This window comes from Hydra viridissima, unplaced genomic scaffold (assembly GCF_058129835.1).
Source record: "Hydra viridissima isolate aposymbiotic clone 2 unplaced genomic scaffold, HvirCarnegie_v1 scaffold_5, whole genome shotgun sequence".
Classification (NCBI taxonomy): Eukaryota; Metazoa; Cnidaria; class Hydrozoa; order Anthoathecata; family Hydridae; genus Hydra; species Hydra viridissima.
In genome coordinates, this window is record NW_028324304.1 from 740,525 (window position 1) to 758,896 (window position 18,372).

General features: G+C 39.6%; 9 protein-coding genes and 3 pseudogenes across 9 annotated transcripts; 6 read left to right on the plus strand and 6 right to left on the minus strand.

Annotated features, from left to right (window-relative positions):
- Positions 1–360: 360 nt before the first annotated feature.
- On the minus strand, positions 361–771 carry LOC149887634 (histone H3). The gene has a single exon (XM_090088786.1). It carries the CDS (start codon positions 769–771, stop codon positions 361–363), a length of 411 nt encoding a protein of 136 aa, XP_089944912.1.
- Positions 772–1,310: 539 nt separating this feature from the next.
- Positions 1,311–1,622, plus strand: LOC149887635 (histone H4). The gene has a single exon (XM_090086795.1). It carries the CDS (start codon positions 1,311–1,313, stop codon positions 1,620–1,622), a length of 312 nt encoding a protein of 103 aa, XP_089942921.1.
- A 740-nt stretch (positions 1,623–2,362) lies between these two features.
- Positions 2,363–2,767, minus strand: LOC149887636 (late histone H2B.L4 pseudogene; annotated as a pseudogene).
- Positions 2,768–3,061: 294 nt separating this feature from the next.
- On the plus strand, positions 3,062–3,451 carry LOC149887637 (histone H2A, orphon). Its single transcript, XM_090088788.1, has one exon. The coding sequence runs from the start codon at positions 3,062–3,064 to the stop codon at positions 3,449–3,451; it is 390 nt and encodes a 129-aa protein (XP_089944914.1).
- A 4,364-nt stretch (positions 3,452–7,815) lies between these two features.
- Positions 7,816–8,226, minus strand: LOC149887638 (histone H3). Its single transcript, XM_090088789.1, has one exon. The coding sequence runs from the start codon at positions 8,224–8,226 to the stop codon at positions 7,816–7,818; it is 411 nt and encodes a 136-aa protein (XP_089944915.1).
- A 539-nt stretch (positions 8,227–8,765) lies between these two features.
- Positions 8,766–9,123, plus strand: LOC149887639 (histone H4). The gene has a single exon (XM_090088741.1). The coding sequence runs from the start codon at positions 8,766–8,768 to the stop codon at positions 9,075–9,077; it is 312 nt and encodes a 103-aa protein (XP_089944867.1). The 3' UTR covers positions 9,078–9,123.
- A 694-nt stretch (positions 9,124–9,817) lies between these two features.
- Positions 9,818–10,222, minus strand: LOC149887640 (late histone H2B.L4 pseudogene; annotated as a pseudogene).
- A 294-nt stretch (positions 10,223–10,516) lies between these two features.
- Positions 10,517–10,906, plus strand: LOC149887641 (histone H2A, orphon). Its single transcript, XM_090088790.1, has one exon. The coding sequence runs from the start codon at positions 10,517–10,519 to the stop codon at positions 10,904–10,906; it is 390 nt and encodes a 129-aa protein (XP_089944916.1).
- A 4,336-nt stretch (positions 10,907–15,242) lies between these two features.
- On the minus strand, positions 15,243–15,653 carry LOC149887642 (histone H3). The gene has a single exon (XM_090088791.1). It carries the CDS (start codon positions 15,651–15,653, stop codon positions 15,243–15,245), a length of 411 nt encoding a protein of 136 aa, XP_089944917.1.
- Positions 15,654–16,192: 539 nt separating this feature from the next.
- On the plus strand, positions 16,193–16,550 carry LOC149887643 (histone H4). Its single transcript, XM_090088709.1, has one exon. The coding sequence runs from the start codon at positions 16,193–16,195 to the stop codon at positions 16,502–16,504; it is 312 nt and encodes a 103-aa protein (XP_089944835.1). The 3' UTR covers positions 16,505–16,550.
- Positions 16,551–17,244: 694 nt separating this feature from the next.
- On the minus strand, positions 17,245–17,649 carry LOC149887644 (late histone H2B.L4 pseudogene; annotated as a pseudogene).
- Positions 17,650–17,943: 294 nt separating this feature from the next.
- Positions 17,944–18,333, plus strand: LOC149887645 (histone H2A, orphon). The gene has a single exon (XM_090088792.1). It carries the CDS (start codon positions 17,944–17,946, stop codon positions 18,331–18,333), a length of 390 nt encoding a protein of 129 aa, XP_089944918.1.
- Positions 18,334–18,372: the final 39 nt, after the last annotated feature.

Below are 18,372 nucleotides of genomic sequence, written 5' to 3' on the forward strand. Positions count from 1 at the left end.
AAAAAGCTACTCCTAAGAAAAAAGTGACTCCCGCAAAAAAGAGCGCCCAGAAACCGGTTGCTAAAAAGCCCGCAGTAAAGAAAGTGAAAGCGACACCTAAGAAGAAAGCTGCAGCCAAGAAAACCATCGCAAAAGTGGAAAAGAAATAACCTAACCTACCCCGCTTTTTGTCAAACGGCTATTTTCATAGCCACACATCTTTCTAAAAACAAAGTTCCAGGCGTAGAACTTGTTTACTTTGTGTTTGTTTGTTTGTTGTTTTTTTTTTTTGTTTTGTTTTGTTTTAAGGCACTAAGCCGACAACGTTTTTAACAGATTTGTGGCTATGAAAATAGCCGTTTTGTTTAGAAGCACCATTTTTTAAGCTCGCTCTCCTCTGATTCTTCTCGCCAACTGAATGTCTTTTGGCATAATAGTGACACGCTTTGCATGGATGGCGCACAAGTTGGTATCTTCGAAGAGACCCACTAAGTAGGCTTCTGAAGCTTCTTGTAAGGCCATGACGGCGGTGCTTTGGAAACGCAAGTCAGTCTTGAAATCTTGAGCTATTTCGCGAACCAATCGCTGGAAGGGTAGTTTTCTGATTAGGAGCTCTGTCGATTTTTGGTATCTTCGGATCTCTCTCAAAGCTACGGTACCGGGTCGGTATCTGTGGGGTTTCTTTACTCCGCCGGTAGCCGGGGCACTCTTTCTTGCTGCTTTTGTTGCCAGCTGCTTTCTCGGTGCTTTACCGCCGGTAGATTTTCTAGCTGTTTGTTTTGTGCGGGCCATTGTAAGTTACGCTTACACTTATCAGTTTAAGTTGAACTTTTGAAGTTTTTCAATTTAACGCGTTTTGTTGACATTTTTAGACTTTGCCGCGACTTAAAGCTGCATTCTGATTGGTGCTAAGAAAGTGCTCTTTGATTGGTTCAAGTACAAATGCAAAATAAGGCATTAAGGCCACGTAGGCGTGTTTTTTGGCTACGGGAAAAGAGAGCGCGTTTGTCTCGCCTCTACAATTTCTGCTTTTTTAAACACTTCAAAGACAGGTCGACGTAGTGGAATTCCGAAAAGAAACTTTTCTGCTCTGTTTGCGAACGGATAAAAGCGTTAAATGCGAAAACGCGCGTTAAAAACAAGGCAGTTTGTTTTGGTTTTTTTTTTTTTTGTTTTTTTGGTTCAGATGGCTTTTTGACGAAGGACCGTTGCGATTGGTTGTTTGACGAAGATGTTTCCATCTATGTAGGGTAAAAGTCGCGCTTCCAGCGCATAATAAAAACAAAAAGAAACGCAAAAAGACAGTAATTGAACTTCAAACAATTTTAATCATGTCTGGTCGCGGTAAAGGAGGAAAAGGACTTGGAAAAGGAGGCGCAAAGCGTCATCGCAAGATTTTACGTGATAACATCCAAGGAATCACAAAGCCCGCCATACGTCGTCTAGCTCGTCGCGGTGGTGTTAAGCGTATCTCTGGACTTATCTACGAGGAGACTCGAGGCGTTCTAAAAGTCTTTTTGGAAAACGTTATTCGCGACGCTGTAACATACACAGAGCATGCCAAGAGAAAGACAGTCACCGCTATGGACGTTGTCTACGCATTAAAAAGACAAGGTCGCACATTGTACGGCTTTGGTGGTTAAAAGGGGAACACCTCAGCAATCAAAAACGGCTATTTTTATAGCCACACATCTGTTTTAAACGTTAATAGGCAATCTAGAACTTGAACGCTGCACCGCGATAAGCAGAGGGGGTGTGTAAAAACGGTTTAGTTTACCAGTTTCAGTTTGTTTCAATCGAAATGAAAAGCAATTGAATTGATTTCTAAGTAATGTTTTTTAGCGAGGCATAGTTTAACTGAGTGTTTAGAGTAGACGCTTGACACATAAAGTGTTTTGCTCACCATCATCGGGCTAGAAAGGTGATTTTTATCTAAAGCGCTGCTTTAAGTCTGATTTCCTAAAGATGCGCGCAATACATTTGAAAAAAAAAAAAAAAAAGAAAAAAGAAAAAAGGAGCAAAAGTGTGGTAGTAGCAGCAAATAATAACGATGGGTGGGTCATAAGGGCTAAGGTTTTGATCAAAAGCAAAAAGGTGGCGCTCAAGTAGTTGTTGAAAGATTTTCTCACGCGTTTACCTACTGTAATAACTTTTTGTATCCAAAGTGGATGCAAAAGCTATACGTTTAAACATCAAAAAAAGCAAGTCTAGAAAAGCGCTCGCTCTTTAGACGCGGTGTCGCAATTTAAAACGAGCAAACAATGGCTGCCTAGCTATTGCATTTTAAGTACTTTCTCTCTACTACAATTTAAGGCGTTCTAATGCGTACAATGCTTTTACAAGATGTGTGGCTATGAAAATAGCCGTTTAGATAGCGCTCCATCTATTTACTGCTGGTGTACTTAGTAACAGCCTTGGTGCCTTCGCTCACTGCGTGTTTGGCCAACTCACCGGGAAGTAAGAGGCGCACAGCTGTTTGAATTTCACGCGAAGAGATGGTTGATTTCTTGTTTTGGAGGGCTAGTCGTGAAGCTTCTGAAGCGATTCTTTCAAAAATGTCGTTGACGAAAGAATTCATGATGCTCATCGCTTTGGAAGAAACACCAACATCAGGGTGAACTTGCTTCAAGACGTTGTAAATGTAAATGGCGTAGGATTCTCGCCTCTTTCTCTTGCGCTTTTTGTCTCCAGTACCAGCGATCTTGCCGCCTTTCTTACCAGCGCGTTTTTCCCCCTTTTTGGCCACCTTGGGCGCTTGTTTTCCTCCGGCCTTTGGAGCGTCAGACATGTCGACGAGTTTTAGAGAATTGAAATTTGAAATTACAAGCAACCGAATCACTTCCTATATAAAGCGCAGTTGTGGTCTCCAATTCGAGAACATTTCTGTTTCTCGCAAGCTCATTGGTTCTTCAAAGATTAACTAATTTGCGCATTGTTTGACGGAGTTTTTCTATTCGTTAAAAAAAGTGCAGTTCGAGACCAAATGTTTTTGATAAGAAAAAGGAATTTTGTAAGTTGATTTCAAAGCGCGCACAAATATCTCTAGGTTGTCTCTCGTTGTTTCTCAGTGTAAGAAATTAAAATGTCAGGACGTGGAAAAGGAGGAAAAGCTAAAGCCAAGGCAAAGACTCGATCGTTCAGAGCCGGACTTCAGTTTCCAGTCGGTCGTGTTCACCGATTTTTGCGCAAAGGACACTACGCCAATCGCATCGGTTCAGGCGCACCTGTCTATTTAGCTGCTGTTTTGGAGTATCTCTCCGCCGAAATTTTGGAGTTGGCCGGTAACGCTGCTCGTGACAATAAGAAAGCTAGAATCATTCCTCGACACTTACAGTTAGCTGTTCGCAATGACGAAGAGTTGAACAAGTTGTTGTCAGGTGTTACTATAGCCAGTGGCGGTGTGCTGCCAAACATACAAGCCGTTTTGCTTCCCAAGAAGAACGAAAAGGTTCCAAAACCAGCAGCCAAATAAACGGTACTCTGAACACAAGATAAAAAATAAAGGCTATTTTCATAGCCACACATCTGTTAAAAACATGACGGCATGAGCTTAAACACACTAAGGAGAATATAAAGAAGTGTGTGTGTGTGTGTGTGTGTGTGTGTGTGTGTGTGTGTGTAAGGAAGGGAGGGGAGGGGGGTTCAAAATCTCTTTTTAAAGCTGTTAGGGGATAAAAAGAGCACACGCATCCCGTTACAAAAAAATACATGGTGGGGTTTACACGCCATCTTTGAAACGTTTTAAGTTATAACCTGAGGGAGAAAAAACAGTTCGGTTACCTCACAGGTCACGTGCATGTTCAAGATTCCAAGTTTTGAAAGGATCCAACGTAACTTGAATAAAAAGTGAACACGCACGTGCCCAGATTGGCGACCATCTATAGGCTGTAGGAAAATAACAAAGAAGATTTAAGCGCCTCCGTAAGAATTTAGCTCCCTTAGGATTTCAGCAAAAAAGTATATTTAGCGGAGAAAAAAACAAAGAGCGAGGTTAAGCAGCAGTGACGGCATTAGCATCAGCAGCAGCAACAAAAACAAAACAAAACAAAAAAAAACAAACAAAAAAGCGGCAGCACGAAAAAAAAAAAAAAAAAAAAAAATTTCCGTTTTTTACACTTGCGTGTTTGTCTGTGTGTAATCCTTAATTGCATGGTTTTTTGTTGTTGGTTTTACCTTGTCATTTTTCTTCTGCGCACGTTCTCTTGGTCAGTAGTTTTTTGAAATGCGAAAAAAAACGTCAACGAAAAGAAGTGAACGGGTCATTGCACGTCATGTCTAACAAACAAGAGGGGTAAAGACAAAGACGTCCGCTGTCGAAAACTCATACATACTCCAAGCTGACACACTCTTGAGACACTTCGAAATAAAGCAAATGATCAAAGTCATAACACTTGACAAAGTCGAAACAAAAATCACAGCATGCGCAGACAACCCTTTATTTTACATTAAAGGAAAAAAACGTAAAGCTAGAACTAAACATTCCTTCAATTAAAACACGTCAAACTTGCGACGGGCACAAAACTCAACATATAACAAAGTTACGACGCTCTAGTTCTTTTACATTTTGTTTTCTAAATGACCCGTCCCTAAAACCCCGGAAAGAATAAAACGCGACAGTCGAGTTGTTGGCCAATACCTTTTTTCACAGTAACTATCAGGTGTTTCTCGCAACGTCGGATGGGTTGCTGAAACCTTAAAAAAGAACTTTAAAAAGCTTGTGGGGTAGCGTTAGTTCTCATGCTATTTTAACAAAGTACTAAAACTTTAGTTAAAGTAATAAGATTTTACAAAGTAGCTACATTTTAATTATTGTCCTCATTTATCGTCATCTATCGTCATTTTTCACGTATCTGCCTAACTTAGTACCTAACAAACTAACTAAGATACAAACTAACTAACTGAATGACTAACTAACTGACTGACTAACCAACTAACTGACTGACTGACTAACTAACTAACTGACTGACTAACTAACTAACTAACTAACTAACTGATTGACTAACTAACTAACTAACTAACCAACTAACTAACTAACTAACTAACTAACTAACTAACTAACTAACTAACTAACTAACTAACTAACTAACTAACTAACTAACTAACTAACTAACCAACTAACTCACTGAGAGACTAACTAACTAACTAACTAACTAACTAACTAACTAACTAACTAACTAACTAACTAACTAACCAACTAACTCACTGAGAGACTAACTAACTAACTAACTAACTAACTAACTAACTAACTAACTAACTAACTAACTAACTAACTAACTAACAACAACTAACTCACTGAGAGACTAACTAACTAACTAACTAACTAACTAACTAACTAACTAACTAACTAACTGACTAACTAACTAACTAACTAACTAACTAACTAACTAACTAACTAACTAACTAACTAACTAACTAACTAACTAACTAACTAACTAACTAACTAACTAACTAACTAACTAACTAACTAACTAACTAACTAACTAACTAACTAACTAACTAACTAACTAACTAACTAACTAACTAACCAACTAACTCACTGAGAGACTAACTAACTAACTAACTAACTAACTAACTAACTAACTAACTAACTAACTAACTAACTAACTAACTAACTAACTAACTAACTAACTAACTAACTAACTAACTAACTAACTAACTAACTAACTAACTAACTAACTAACTAACTAACTAACTAACGTTGCATTTGTTAGCCTTTATTTTTAGCAAAAATAAAATTCCAACTGGTGCTTTTCTAATGTCAAGGACCTCGCTAAGGCTAAAGCAGCTAAGCCTAATGGTTATGATGTTATAAAGCGGAGAAAAATGAACTTTTCTGAAAATGAAAAAACGAGAGATGGAATTGATCTGCAATAACTTCGGTTGTGAACACCTTATAACTGATGCCTCGCGCGATTTTAATAACTTTGCATCATGCAAAAGCCGCCAAATTCACTTTTCACGAGTGTTAAAGTGTCATTTTTGAAATGCCAGTTATGAGCGCATGAAATCAAAAGCGAAATTTGCACTTTGAAAAGCAAACGGAAATGTAGAGCATCTTTTAAAATCGCCATATTCTAATTCAGTTTTGCCTTTATGAACTTGAACAAAAGTTGCATGCCTTCCCAAGACTGCACAATTGTAAAGAAAACACCAAGCTTCGCTCGAACGATGACTATGAAGACGAAGAACCGAATGGACCCCGTATTGTGCATTCGTCACTCATTCTCTTATCTCCTCAAACGTTTTTTTACCGTTACCTTCCATAATGAATTTTATTTTTTATTTATTTTTTTTTTTTACGATGTCCAGAACTTTCAGGTTGCTAAGTTTTTCCTTTTTTTCTAGTGTCCGCGACTTTATATATGTTGACTGCGTTATCGCAGTTTTAGCCTTCGATCGTTTTTGTTAACGAACACGAATAAGCACAACATAGTGTTCCTTTTTCATGGAATGTTCTTTGTTGTGTCTCTGTGTTTAGAAAAAGAATTGGTCTGAACTAAAAATCGTCGTTAGTACGCGTTGCTAACGCATTAAATATTCCAGCAATCGCGCGTGTTTGTGCCCTTCGCCTCTATTGAGTTTGTATGGTACCAAATGCTTAGAAGAGATTGGCATAAGCTTTTTTGGGAAGCCATATGGTTCAGTTTCTTGATGAAATTAAGCTGCTTTGTCCAGAGTAAGTAGCGCTGATGTTATTTGGCCATGCGCGCACTCGATTGCTTTTAAAGACTATTTTTTCGATGTTTTGATGCGATACCTTTCGCTTCTAACATGCTGTGGCACCGAAACGCCGCAATTTACAAAGCGTCACTATTCTTTAGAAGATTTCAAAACTAATGAAGCTTTAAGAGAGCGAGAGACGCGAGCTGTGGAGGTTTGCCTGTCAACACGAAAACACACTTTGCAGTCTGACGGTGGAGCAAAAAAAAAAAAAAAAAAGTCTCCTCGACAGTCCGCATAAAACTCCGCTTGAAAAATAAAAACATCTAAACATCTAGAAGTTTTATAAAAACGAACGCAACGTTTCTCTGAAACACGACAAAAAAAAAATGACTGAAGCTGCATCTCCGAAAAAGGCCACAAAGAAGTCTGCGCCTAAAAAGCCTGCTGATCATGCTCCCTACAAGGCGATGATTGTCGATGCTATTAATTCGCTTAAAGAACGCAAAGGGTCGTCAAGACAAGCTATCGCCAAGCACGTCAAGGCCAACAACAAGGTGGGTGAAAACGTCGATTCGCAAGTCAAGATTAATTTAAAGCGCATGGTGGTTGCTGGCGAGCTCGTACAAGTGAAAGGAACTGGCGCGTCGGGTTCTTTTAGAATTGCAGCTAAGCCCAAACCGTTAAAGAAGCCTGCTGCAGTCGCCAAGAAGCACAAAAAAGAAGCCAAAGAAGTAAAGAAGCCTGCTGAAAAGAAGAGCACGCCAAAAAAGAAAGCTGCGTCAGTGAAAAAAGTCGCACAAAAAGAGAAAGTGAAAAAAGCTACTCCTAAGAAAAAAGTGACTCCCGCAAAAAAGAGCGCCCAGAAACCGGTTGCTAAAAAGCCCGCAGTAAAGAAAGTGAAAGCGACACCTAAGAAGAAAGCTGCAGCCAAGAAAACCATCGCAAAAGTGGAAAAGAAATAACCTAACCTACCCCGCTTTTTGTCAAACGGCTATTTTCATAGCCACACATCTTTCTAAAAACAAAGTTCCAGGCGTAGAACTTGTTTACTTTGTGTTTGTTTGTTTGTTGTTTTTTTTTTTTGTTTTGTTTTGTTTTAAGGCACTAAGCCGACAACGTTTTTAACAGATTTGTGGCTATGAAAATAGCCGTTTTGTTTAGAAGCACCATTTTTTAAGCTCGCTCTCCTCTGATTCTTCTCGCCAACTGAATGTCTTTTGGCATAATAGTGACACGCTTTGCATGGATGGCGCACAAGTTGGTATCTTCGAAGAGACCCACTAAGTAGGCTTCTGAAGCTTCTTGTAAGGCCATGACGGCGGTGCTTTGGAAACGCAAGTCAGTCTTGAAATCTTGAGCTATTTCGCGAACCAATCGCTGGAAGGGTAGTTTTCTGATTAGGAGCTCTGTCGATTTTTGGTATCTTCGGATCTCTCTCAAAGCTACGGTACCGGGTCGGTATCTGTGGGGTTTCTTTACTCCGCCGGTAGCCGGGGCACTCTTTCTTGCTGCTTTTGTTGCCAGCTGCTTTCTCGGTGCTTTACCGCCGGTAGATTTTCTAGCTGTTTGTTTTGTGCGGGCCATTGTAAGTTACGCTTACACTTATCAGTTTAAGTTGAACTTTTGAAGTTTTTCAATTTAACGCGTTTTGTTGACATTTTTAGACTTTGCCGCGACTTAAAGCTGCATTCTGATTGGTGCTAAGAAAGTGCTCTTTGATTGGTTCAAGTACAAATGCAAAATAAGGCATTAAGGCCACGTAGGCGTGTTTTTTGGCTACGGGAAAAGAGAGCGCGTTTGTCTCGCCTCTACAATTTCTGCTTTTTTAAACACTTCAAAGACAGGTCGACGTAGTGGAATTCCGAAAAGAAACTTTTCTGCTCTGTTTGCGAACGGATAAAAGCGTTAAATGCGAAAACGCGCGTTAAAAACAAGGCAGTTTGTTTTGGTTTTTTTTTTTTTTGTTTTTTTGGTTCAGATGGCTTTTTGACGAAGGACCGTTGCGATTGGTTGTTTGACGAAGATGTTTCCATCTATGTAGGGTAAAAGTCGCGCTTCCAGCGCATAATAAAAACAAAAAGAAACGCAAAAAGACAGTAATTGAACTTCAAACAATTTTAATCATGTCTGGTCGCGGTAAAGGAGGAAAAGGACTTGGAAAAGGAGGCGCAAAGCGTCATCGCAAGATTTTACGTGATAACATCCAAGGAATCACAAAGCCCGCCATACGTCGTCTAGCTCGTCGCGGTGGTGTTAAGCGTATCTCTGGACTTATCTACGAGGAGACTCGAGGCGTTCTAAAAGTCTTTTTGGAAAACGTTATTCGCGACGCTGTAACATACACAGAGCATGCCAAGAGAAAGACAGTCACCGCTATGGACGTTGTCTACGCATTAAAAAGACAAGGTCGCACATTGTACGGCTTTGGTGGTTAAAAGGGGAACACCTCAGCAATCAAAAACGGCTATTTTTATAGCCACACATCTGTTTTAAACGTTAATAGGCAATCTAGAACTTGAACGCTGCACCGCGATAAGCAGAGGGGGTGTGTAAAAACGGTTTAGTTTACCAGTTTCAGTTTGTTTCAATCGAAATGAAAAGCAATTGAATTGATTTCTAAGTAATGTTTTTTAGCGAGGCATAGTTTAACTGAGTGTTTAGAGTAGACGCTTGACACATAAAGTGTTTTGCTCACCATCATCGGGCTAGAAAGGTGATTTTTATCTAAAGCGCTGCTTTAAGTCTGATTTCCTAAAGATGCGCGCAATACATTTGAAAAAAAAAAAAAAAAAGAAAAAAGAAAAAAGGAGCAAAAGTGTGGTAGTAGCAGCAAATAATAACGATGGGTGGGTCATAAGGGCTAAGGTTTTGATCAAAAGCAAAAAGGTGGCGCTCAAGTAGTTGTTGAAAGATTTTCTCACGCGTTTACCTACTGTAATAACTTTTTGTATCCAAAGTGGATGCAAAAGCTATACGTTTAAACATCAAAAAAAGCAAGTCTAGAAAAGCGCTCGCTCTTTAGACGCGGTGTCGCAATTTAAAACGAGCAAACAATGGCTGCCTAGCTATTGCATTTTAAGTACTTTCTCTCTACTACAATTTAAGGCGTTCTAATGCGTACAATGCTTTTACAAGATGTGTGGCTATGAAAATAGCCGTTTAGATAGCGCTCCATCTATTTACTGCTGGTGTACTTAGTAACAGCCTTGGTGCCTTCGCTCACTGCGTGTTTGGCCAACTCACCGGGAAGTAAGAGGCGCACAGCTGTTTGAATTTCACGCGAAGAGATGGTTGATTTCTTGTTTTGGAGGGCTAGTCGTGAAGCTTCTGAAGCGATTCTTTCAAAAATGTCGTTGACGAAAGAATTCATGATGCTCATCGCTTTGGAAGAAACACCAACATCAGGGTGAACTTGCTTCAAGACGTTGTAAATGTAAATGGCGTAGGATTCTCGCCTCTTTCTCTTGCGCTTTTTGTCTCCAGTACCAGCGATCTTGCCGCCTTTCTTACCAGCGCGTTTTTCCCCCTTTTTGGCCACCTTGGGCGCTTGTTTTCCTCCGGCCTTTGGAGCGTCAGACATGTCGACGAGTTTTAGAGAATTGAAATTTGAAATTACAAGCAACCGAATCACTTCCTATATAAAGCGCAGTTGTGGTCTCCAATTCGAGAACATTTCTGTTTCTCGCAAGCTCATTGGTTCTTCAAAGATTAACTAATTTGCGCATTGTTTGACGGAGTTTTTCTATTCGTTAAAAAAAGTGCAGTTCGAGACCAAATGTTTTTGATAAGAAAAAGGAATTTTGTAAGTTGATTTCAAAGCGCGCACAAATATCTCTAGGTTGTCTCTCGTTGTTTCTCAGTGTAAGAAATTAAAATGTCAGGACGTGGAAAAGGAGGAAAAGCTAAAGCCAAGGCAAAGACTCGATCGTTCAGAGCCGGACTTCAGTTTCCAGTCGGTCGTGTTCACCGATTTTTGCGCAAAGGACACTACGCCAATCGCATCGGTTCAGGCGCACCTGTCTATTTAGCTGCTGTTTTGGAGTATCTCTCCGCCGAAATTTTGGAGTTGGCCGGTAACGCTGCTCGTGACAATAAGAAAGCTAGAATCATTCCTCGACACTTACAGTTAGCTGTTCGCAATGACGAAGAGTTGAACAAGTTGTTGTCAGGTGTTACTATAGCCAGTGGCGGTGTGCTGCCAAACATACAAGCCGTTTTGCTTCCCAAGAAGAACGAAAAGGTTCCAAAACCAGCAGCCAAATAAACGGTACTCTGAACACAAGATAAAAAATAAAGGCTATTTTCATAGCCACACATCTGTTAAAAACATGACGGCATGAGCTTAAACACACTAAGGAGAATATAAAGAAGTGTGTGTGTGTGTGTGTGTGTGTGTGTGTGTGTGTAAGGAAGGGAGGGGAGGGGGGTTCAAAATCTCTTTTTAAAGCTGTTAGGGGATAAAAAGAGCACACGCATCCCGTTACAAAAAAATACATGGTGGGGTTTACACGCCATCTTTGAAACGTTTTAAGTTATAACCTGAGGGAGAAAAAACAGTTCGGTTACCTCACAGGTCACGTGCATGTTCAAGATTCCAAGTTTTGAAAGGATCCAACGTAACTTGAATAAAAAGTGAACACGCACGTGCCCAGATTGGCGACCATCTATAGGCTGTAGGAAAATAACAAAGAAGATTTAAGCGCCTCCGTAAGAATTTAGCTCCCTTAGGATTTCAGCAAAAAAGTATATTTAGCGGAGAAAAAAACAAAGAGCGAGGTTAAGCAGCAGTGACGGCATTAGCATCAGCAGCAGCAACAAAAACAAAACAAAACAAAAAAAAACAAACAAAAAAGCGGCAGCACGAAAAAAAAAAAAAAAAAAAAAAATTTCCGTTTTTTACACTTGCGTGTTTGTCTGTGTGTAATCCTTAATTGCATGGTTTTTTGTTGTTGGTTTTACCTTGTCATTTTTCTTCTGCGCACGTTCTCTTGGTCAGTAGTTTTTTGAAATGCGAAAAAAAACGTCAACGAAAAGAAGTGAACGGGTCATTGCACGTCATGTCTAACAAACAAGAGGGGTAAAGACAAAGACGTCCGCTGTCGAAAACTCATACATACTCCAAGCTGACACACTCTTGAGACACTTCGAAATAAAGCAAATGATCAAAGTCATAACACTTGACAAAGTCGAAACAAAAATCACAGCATGCGCAGACAACCCTTTATTTTACATTAAAGGAAAAAAACGTAAAGCTAGAACTAAACATTCCTTCAATTAAAACACGTCAAACTTGCGACGGGCACAAAACTCAACATATAACAAAGTTACGACGCTCTAGTTCTTTTACATTTTGTTTTCTAAATGACCCGTCCCTAAAACCCCGGAAAGAATAAAACGCGACAGTCGAGTTGTTGGCCAATACCTTTTTTCACAGTAACTATCAGGTGTTTCTCGCAACGTCGGATGGGTTGCTGAAACCTTAAAAAAGAACTTTAAAAAGCTTGTGGGGTAGCGTTAGTTCTCATGCTATTTTAACAAAGTACTAAAACTTTAGTTAAAGTAATAAGATTTTACAAAGTAGCTACATTTTAATTATTGTCCTCATTTATCGTCATCTATCGTCATTTTTCACGTATCTGCCTAACTTAGTACCTAACAAACTAACTAAGATACAAACTAACTAACTGAATGACTAACTAACTGACTGACTAACCAACTAACTGACTGACTGACTAACTAACTAACTGACTGACTAACTAACTAACTAACTAACTAACTGATTGACTAACTAACTAACTAACTAACCAACTAACTAACTAACTAACTAACTAACTAACTAACTAACTAACTAACTAACTAACCAACTAACTCACTGAGAGACTAACTAACTAACTAACTAACTAACTAACTAACTAACTAACTAACTAACTAACCAACTAACTCACTGAGAGACTAACTAACTAACTAACTAACTAACTAACTAACTAACTAACTAACTAACTAACTAACTAACTAACCAACTAACTCACTGAGAGACTAACTAACTAACTAACTAACTAACTAACTAACTAACTAACTAACTAACTAACTAACTAACTAACTAACTAACTAACTAACTAACTAACTAACTAACTAACTAACTAACTAACTAACTAACTAACTAACTAACTAACTAACTAACTAACTAACTAACTAACTAACTAACTAACTAACTAACTAACTAACTAACTAACTAACCAACTAACTCACTGAGAGACTAACTAACTAACTAACTAACTAACTAACTAACTAACTAACTAACTAACTAACTAACTAACTAACTAACTAACTAACTAACTAACTAACTAACTAACTAACTAACTAACTAACTAACTAACTAACTAACTAACTAACTAACTAAGTAGCTGACTTTGTATTTGTTTTTCAATTATGAACGAGTTCCTTGCAAGATAGATATTTCTGTTGCATTTGTTAGCCTTTATTTTTAGCAAAAATAAAATTCCAACTGGTGCTTTTCTAATGTCAAGGACCTCGCTAAGGCTAAAGCAGCTAAGCCTAATGGTTATGATGTTATAAAGCGGAGAAAAATGAACTTTTCTGAAAATGAAAAAACGAGAGATGGAATTGATCTGCAATAACTTCGGTTGTGAACACCTTATAACTGATGCCTCGCGCGATTTTAATAACTTTGCATCATGCAAAAGCCGCCAAATTCACTTTTCACGAGTGTTAAAGTGTCATTTTTGAAATGCCAGTTATGAGCGCATGAAATCAAAAGCGAAATTTGCACTTTGAAAAGCAAACGGAAATGTAGAGCATCTTTTAAAATCGCCATATTCTAATTCAGTTTTGCCTTTATGAACTTGAACAAAAGTTGCATGCCTTCCCAAGACTGCACAATTGTAAAGAAAACACCAAGCTTCGCTCGAACGATGACTATGAAGACGAAGAACCGAATGGACCCCGTATTGTGCATTCGTCACTCATTCTCTTATCTCCTCAAACGTTTTTTTACCGTTACCTTCCATAATGAATTTTATTTTTTATTTATTTTTTTTTTTTACGATGTCCAGAACTTTCAGGTTGCTAAGTTTTTCCTTTTTTTCTAGTGTCCGCGACTTTATATATGTTGACTGCGTTATCGCAGTTTTAGCCTTCGATCGTTTTTGTTAACGAACACGAATAAGCACAACATAGTGTTCCTTTTTCATGGAATGTTCTTTGTTGTGTCTCTGTGTTTAGAAAAAGAATTGGTCTGAACTAAAAATCGTCGTTAGTACGCGTTGCTAACGCATTAAATATTCCAGCAATCGCGCGTGTTTGTGCCCTTCGCCTCTATTGAGTTTGTATGGTACCAAATGCTTAGAAGAGATTGGCATAAGCTTTTTTGGGAAGCCATATGGTTCAGTTTCTTGATGAAATTAAGCTGCTTTGTCCAGAGTAAGTAGCGCTGATGTTATTTGGCCATGCGCGCACTCGATTGCTTTTAAAGACTATTTTTTCGATGTTTTGATGCGATACCTTTCGCTTCTAACATGCTGTGGCACCGAAACGCCGCAATTTACAAAGCGTCACTATTCTTTAGAAGATTTCAAAACTAATGAAGCTTTAAGAGAGCGAGAGACGCGAGCTGTGGAGGTTTGCCTGTCAACACGAAAACACACTTTGCAGTCTGACGGTGGAGCAAAAAAAAAAAAAAAAAAGTCTCCTCGACAGTCCGCATAAAACTCCGCTTGAAAAATAAAAACATCTAAACATCTAGAAGTTTTATAAAAACGAACGCAACGTTTCTCTGAAACACGACAAAAAAAAAATGACTGAAGCTGCATCTCCGAAAAAGGCCACAAAGAAGTCTGCGCCTAAAAAGCCTGCTGATCATGCTCCCTACAAGGCGATGATTGTCGATGCTATTAATTCGCTTAAAGAACGCAAAGGGTCGTCAAGACAAGCTATCGCCAAGCACGTCAAGGCCAACAACAAGGTGGGTGAAAACGTCGATTCGCAAGTCAAGATTAATTTAAAGCGCATGGTGGTTGCTGGCGAGCTCGTACAAGTGAAAGGAACTGGCGCGTCGGGTTCTTTTAGAATTGCAGCTAAGCCCAAACCGTTAAAGAAGCCTGCTGCAGTCGCCAAGAAGCACAAAAAAGAAGCCAAAGAAGTAAAGAAGCCTGCTGAAAAGAAGAGCACGCCAAAAAAGAAAGCTGCGTCAGTGAAAAAAGTCGCACAAAAAGAGAAAGTGAAAAAAGCTACTCCTAAGAAAAAAGTGACTCCCGCAAAAAAGAGCGCCCAGAAACCGGTTGCTAAAAAGCCCGCAGTAAAGAAAGTGAAAGCGACACCTAAGAAGAAAGCTGCAGCCAAGAAAACCATCGCAAAAGTGGAAAAGAAATAACCTAACCTACCCCGCTTTTTGTCAAACGGCTATTTTCATAGCCACACATCTTTCTAAAAACAAAGTTCCAGGCGTAGAACTTGTTTACTTTGTGTTTGTTTGTTTGTTGTTTTTTTTTTTTGTTTTGTTTTGTTTTAAGGCACTAAGCCGACAACGTTTTTAACAGATTTGTGGCTATGAAAATAGCCGTTTTGTTTAGAAGCACCATTTTTTAAGCTCGCTCTCCTCTGATTCTTCTCGCCAACTGAATGTCTTTTGGCATAATAGTGACACGCTTTGCATGGATGGCGCACAAGTTGGTATCTTCGAAGAGACCCACTAAGTAGGCTTCTGAAGCTTCTTGTAAGGCCATGACGGCGGTGCTTTGGAAACGCAAGTCAGTCTTGAAATCTTGAGCTATTTCGCGAACCAATCGCTGGAAGGGTAGTTTTCTGATTAGGAGCTCTGTCGATTTTTGGTATCTTCGGATCTCTCTCAAAGCTACGGTACCGGGTCGGTATCTGTGGGGTTTCTTTACTCCGCCGGTAGCCGGGGCACTCTTTCTTGCTGCTTTTGTTGCCAGCTGCTTTCTCGGTGCTTTACCGCCGGTAGATTTTCTAGCTGTTTGTTTTGTGCGGGCCATTGTAAGTTACGCTTACACTTATCAGTTTAAGTTGAACTTTTGAAGTTTTTCAATTTAACGCGTTTTGTTGACATTTTTAGACTTTGCCGCGACTTAAAGCTGCATTCTGATTGGTGCTAAGAAAGTGCTCTTTGATTGGTTCAAGTACAAATGCAAAATAAGGCATTAAGGCCACGTAGGCGTGTTTTTTGGCTACGGGAAAAGAGAGCGCGTTTGTCTCGCCTCTACAATTTCTGCTTTTTTAAACACTTCAAAGACAGGTCGACGTAGTGGAATTCCGAAAAGAAACTTTTCTGCTCTGTTTGCGAACGGATAAAAGCGTTAAATGCGAAAACGCGCGTTAAAAACAAGGCAGTTTGTTTTGGTTTTTTTTTTTTTTGTTTTTTTGGTTCAGATGGCTTTTTGACGAAGGACCGTTGCGATTGGTTGTTTGACGAAGATGTTTCCATCTATGTAGGGTAAAAGTCGCGCTTCCAGCGCATAATAAAAACAAAAAGAAACGCAAAAAGACAGTAATTGAACTTCAAACAATTTTAATCATGTCTGGTCGCGGTAAAGGAGGAAAAGGACTTGGAAAAGGAGGCGCAAAGCGTCATCGCAAGATTTTACGTGATAACATCCAAGGAATCACAAAGCCCGCCATACGTCGTCTAGCTCGTCGCGGTGGTGTTAAGCGTATCTCTGGACTTATCTACGAGGAGACTCGAGGCGTTCTAAAAGTCTTTTTGGAAAACGTTATTCGCGACGCTGTAACATACACAGAGCATGCCAAGAGAAAGACAGTCACCGCTATGGACGTTGTCTACGCATTAAAAAGACAAGGTCGCACATTGTACGGCTTTGGTGGTTAAAAGGGGAACACCTCAGCAATCAAAAACGGCTATTTTTATAGCCACACATCTGTTTTAAACGTTAATAGGCAATCTAGAACTTGAACGCTGCACCGCGATAAGCAGAGGGGGTGTGTAAAAACGGTTTAGTTTACCAGTTTCAGTTTGTTTCAATCGAAATGAAAAGCAATTGAATTGATTTCTAAGTAATGTTTTTTAGCGAGGCATAGTTTAACTGAGTGTTTAGAGTAGACGCTTGACACATAAAGTGTTTTGCTCACCATCATCGGGCTAGAAAGGTGATTTTTATCTAAAGCGCTGCTTTAAGTCTGATTTCCTAAAGATGCGCGCAATACATTTGAAAAAAAAAAAAAAAAAGAAAAAAGAAAAAAGGAGCAAAAGTGTGGTAGTAGCAGCAAATAATAACGATGGGTGGGTCATAAGGGCTAAGGTTTTGATCAAAAGCAAAAAGGTGGCGCTCAAGTAGTTGTTGAAAGATTTTCTCACGCGTTTACCTACTGTAATAACTTTTTGTATCCAAAGTGGATGCAAAAGCTATACGTTTAAACATCAAAAAAAGCAAGTCTAGAAAAGCGCTCGCTCTTTAGACGCGGTGTCGCAATTTAAAACGAGCAAACAATGGCTGCCTAGCTATTGCATTTTAAGTACTTTCTCTCTACTACAATTTAAGGCGTTCTAATGCGTACAATGCTTTTACAAGATGTGTGGCTATGAAAATAGCCGTTTAGATAGCGCTCCATCTATTTACTGCTGGTGTACTTAGTAACAGCCTTGGTGCCTTCGCTCACTGCGTGTTTGGCCAACTCACCGGGAAGTAAGAGGCGCACAGCTGTTTGAATTTCACGCGAAGAGATGGTTGATTTCTTGTTTTGGAGGGCTAGTCGTGAAGCTTCTGAAGCGATTCTTTCAAAAATGTCGTTGACGAAAGAATTCATGATGCTCATCGCTTTGGAAGAAACACCAACATCAGGGTGAACTTGCTTCAAGACGTTGTAAATGTAAATGGCGTAGGATTCTCGCCTCTTTCTCTTGCGCTTTTTGTCTCCAGTACCAGCGATCTTGCCGCCTTTCTTACCAGCGCGTTTTTCCCCCTTTTTGGCCACCTTGGGCGCTTGTTTTCCTCCGGCCTTTGGAGCGTCAGACATGTCGACGAGTTTTAGAGAATTGAAATTTGAAATTACAAGCAACCGAATCACTTCCTATATAAAGCGCAGTTGTGGTCTCCAATTCGAGAACATTTCTGTTTCTCGCAAGCTCATTGGTTCTTCAAAGATTAACTAATTTGCGCATTGTTTGACGGAGTTTTTCTATTCGTTAAAAAAAGTGCAGTTCGAGACCAAATGTTTTTGATAAGAAAAAGGAATTTTGTAAGTTGATTTCAAAGCGCGCACAAATATCTCTAGGTTGTCTCTCGTTGTTTCTCAGTGTAAGAAATTAAAATGTCAGGACGTGGAAAAGGAGGAAAAGCTAAAGCCAAGGCAAAGACTCGATCGTTCAGAGCCGGACTTCAGTTTCCAGTCGGTCGTGTTCACCGATTTTTGCGCAAAGGACACTACGCCAATCGCATCGGTTCAGGCGCACCTGTCTATTTAGCTGCTGTTTTGGAGTATCTCTCCGCCGAAATTTTGGAGTTGGCCGGTAACGCTGCTCGTGACAATAAGAAAGCTAGAATCATTCCTCGACACTTACAGTTAGCTGTTCGCAATGACGAAGAGTTGAACAAGTTGTTGTCAGGTGTTACTATAGCCAGTGGCGGTGTGCTGCCAAACATACAAGCCGTTTTGCTTCCCAAGAAGAACGAAAAGGTTCCAAAACCAGCAGCCAAATAAACGGTACTCTGAACACAAGATAAAAAATAAAGGCTATTT

What these genes read in the sequence shown, in the direction of transcription:
- LOC149887634 (XM_090088786.1), bottom strand. Translation starts at nt 771, where the DNA reads ATGGCCCGCACAAAACAAACAGCTAGAAAATCTACCGGCGGTAAAGCA.
- LOC149887635 (XM_090086795.1), top strand. Translation starts at nt 1,311, where the DNA reads ATGTCTGGTCGCGGTAAAGGAGGAAAAGGACTTGGAAAAGGAGGCGCA.
- LOC149887637 (XM_090088788.1), top strand. Translation starts at nt 3,062, where the DNA reads ATGTCAGGACGTGGAAAAGGAGGAAAAGCTAAAGCCAAGGCAAAGACT.
- LOC149887642 (XM_090088791.1), bottom strand. Translation starts at nt 15,653, where the DNA reads ATGGCCCGCACAAAACAAACAGCTAGAAAATCTACCGGCGGTAAAGCA.
- LOC149887643 (XM_090088709.1), top strand. Translation starts at nt 16,193, where the DNA reads ATGTCTGGTCGCGGTAAAGGAGGAAAAGGACTTGGAAAAGGAGGCGCA.
- LOC149887638 (XM_090088789.1), bottom strand. Translation starts at nt 8,226, where the DNA reads ATGGCCCGCACAAAACAAACAGCTAGAAAATCTACCGGCGGTAAAGCA.
- LOC149887639 (XM_090088741.1), top strand. Translation starts at nt 8,766, where the DNA reads ATGTCTGGTCGCGGTAAAGGAGGAAAAGGACTTGGAAAAGGAGGCGCA.
- LOC149887645 (XM_090088792.1), top strand. Translation starts at nt 17,944, where the DNA reads ATGTCAGGACGTGGAAAAGGAGGAAAAGCTAAAGCCAAGGCAAAGACT.
- LOC149887641 (XM_090088790.1), top strand. Translation starts at nt 10,517, where the DNA reads ATGTCAGGACGTGGAAAAGGAGGAAAAGCTAAAGCCAAGGCAAAGACT.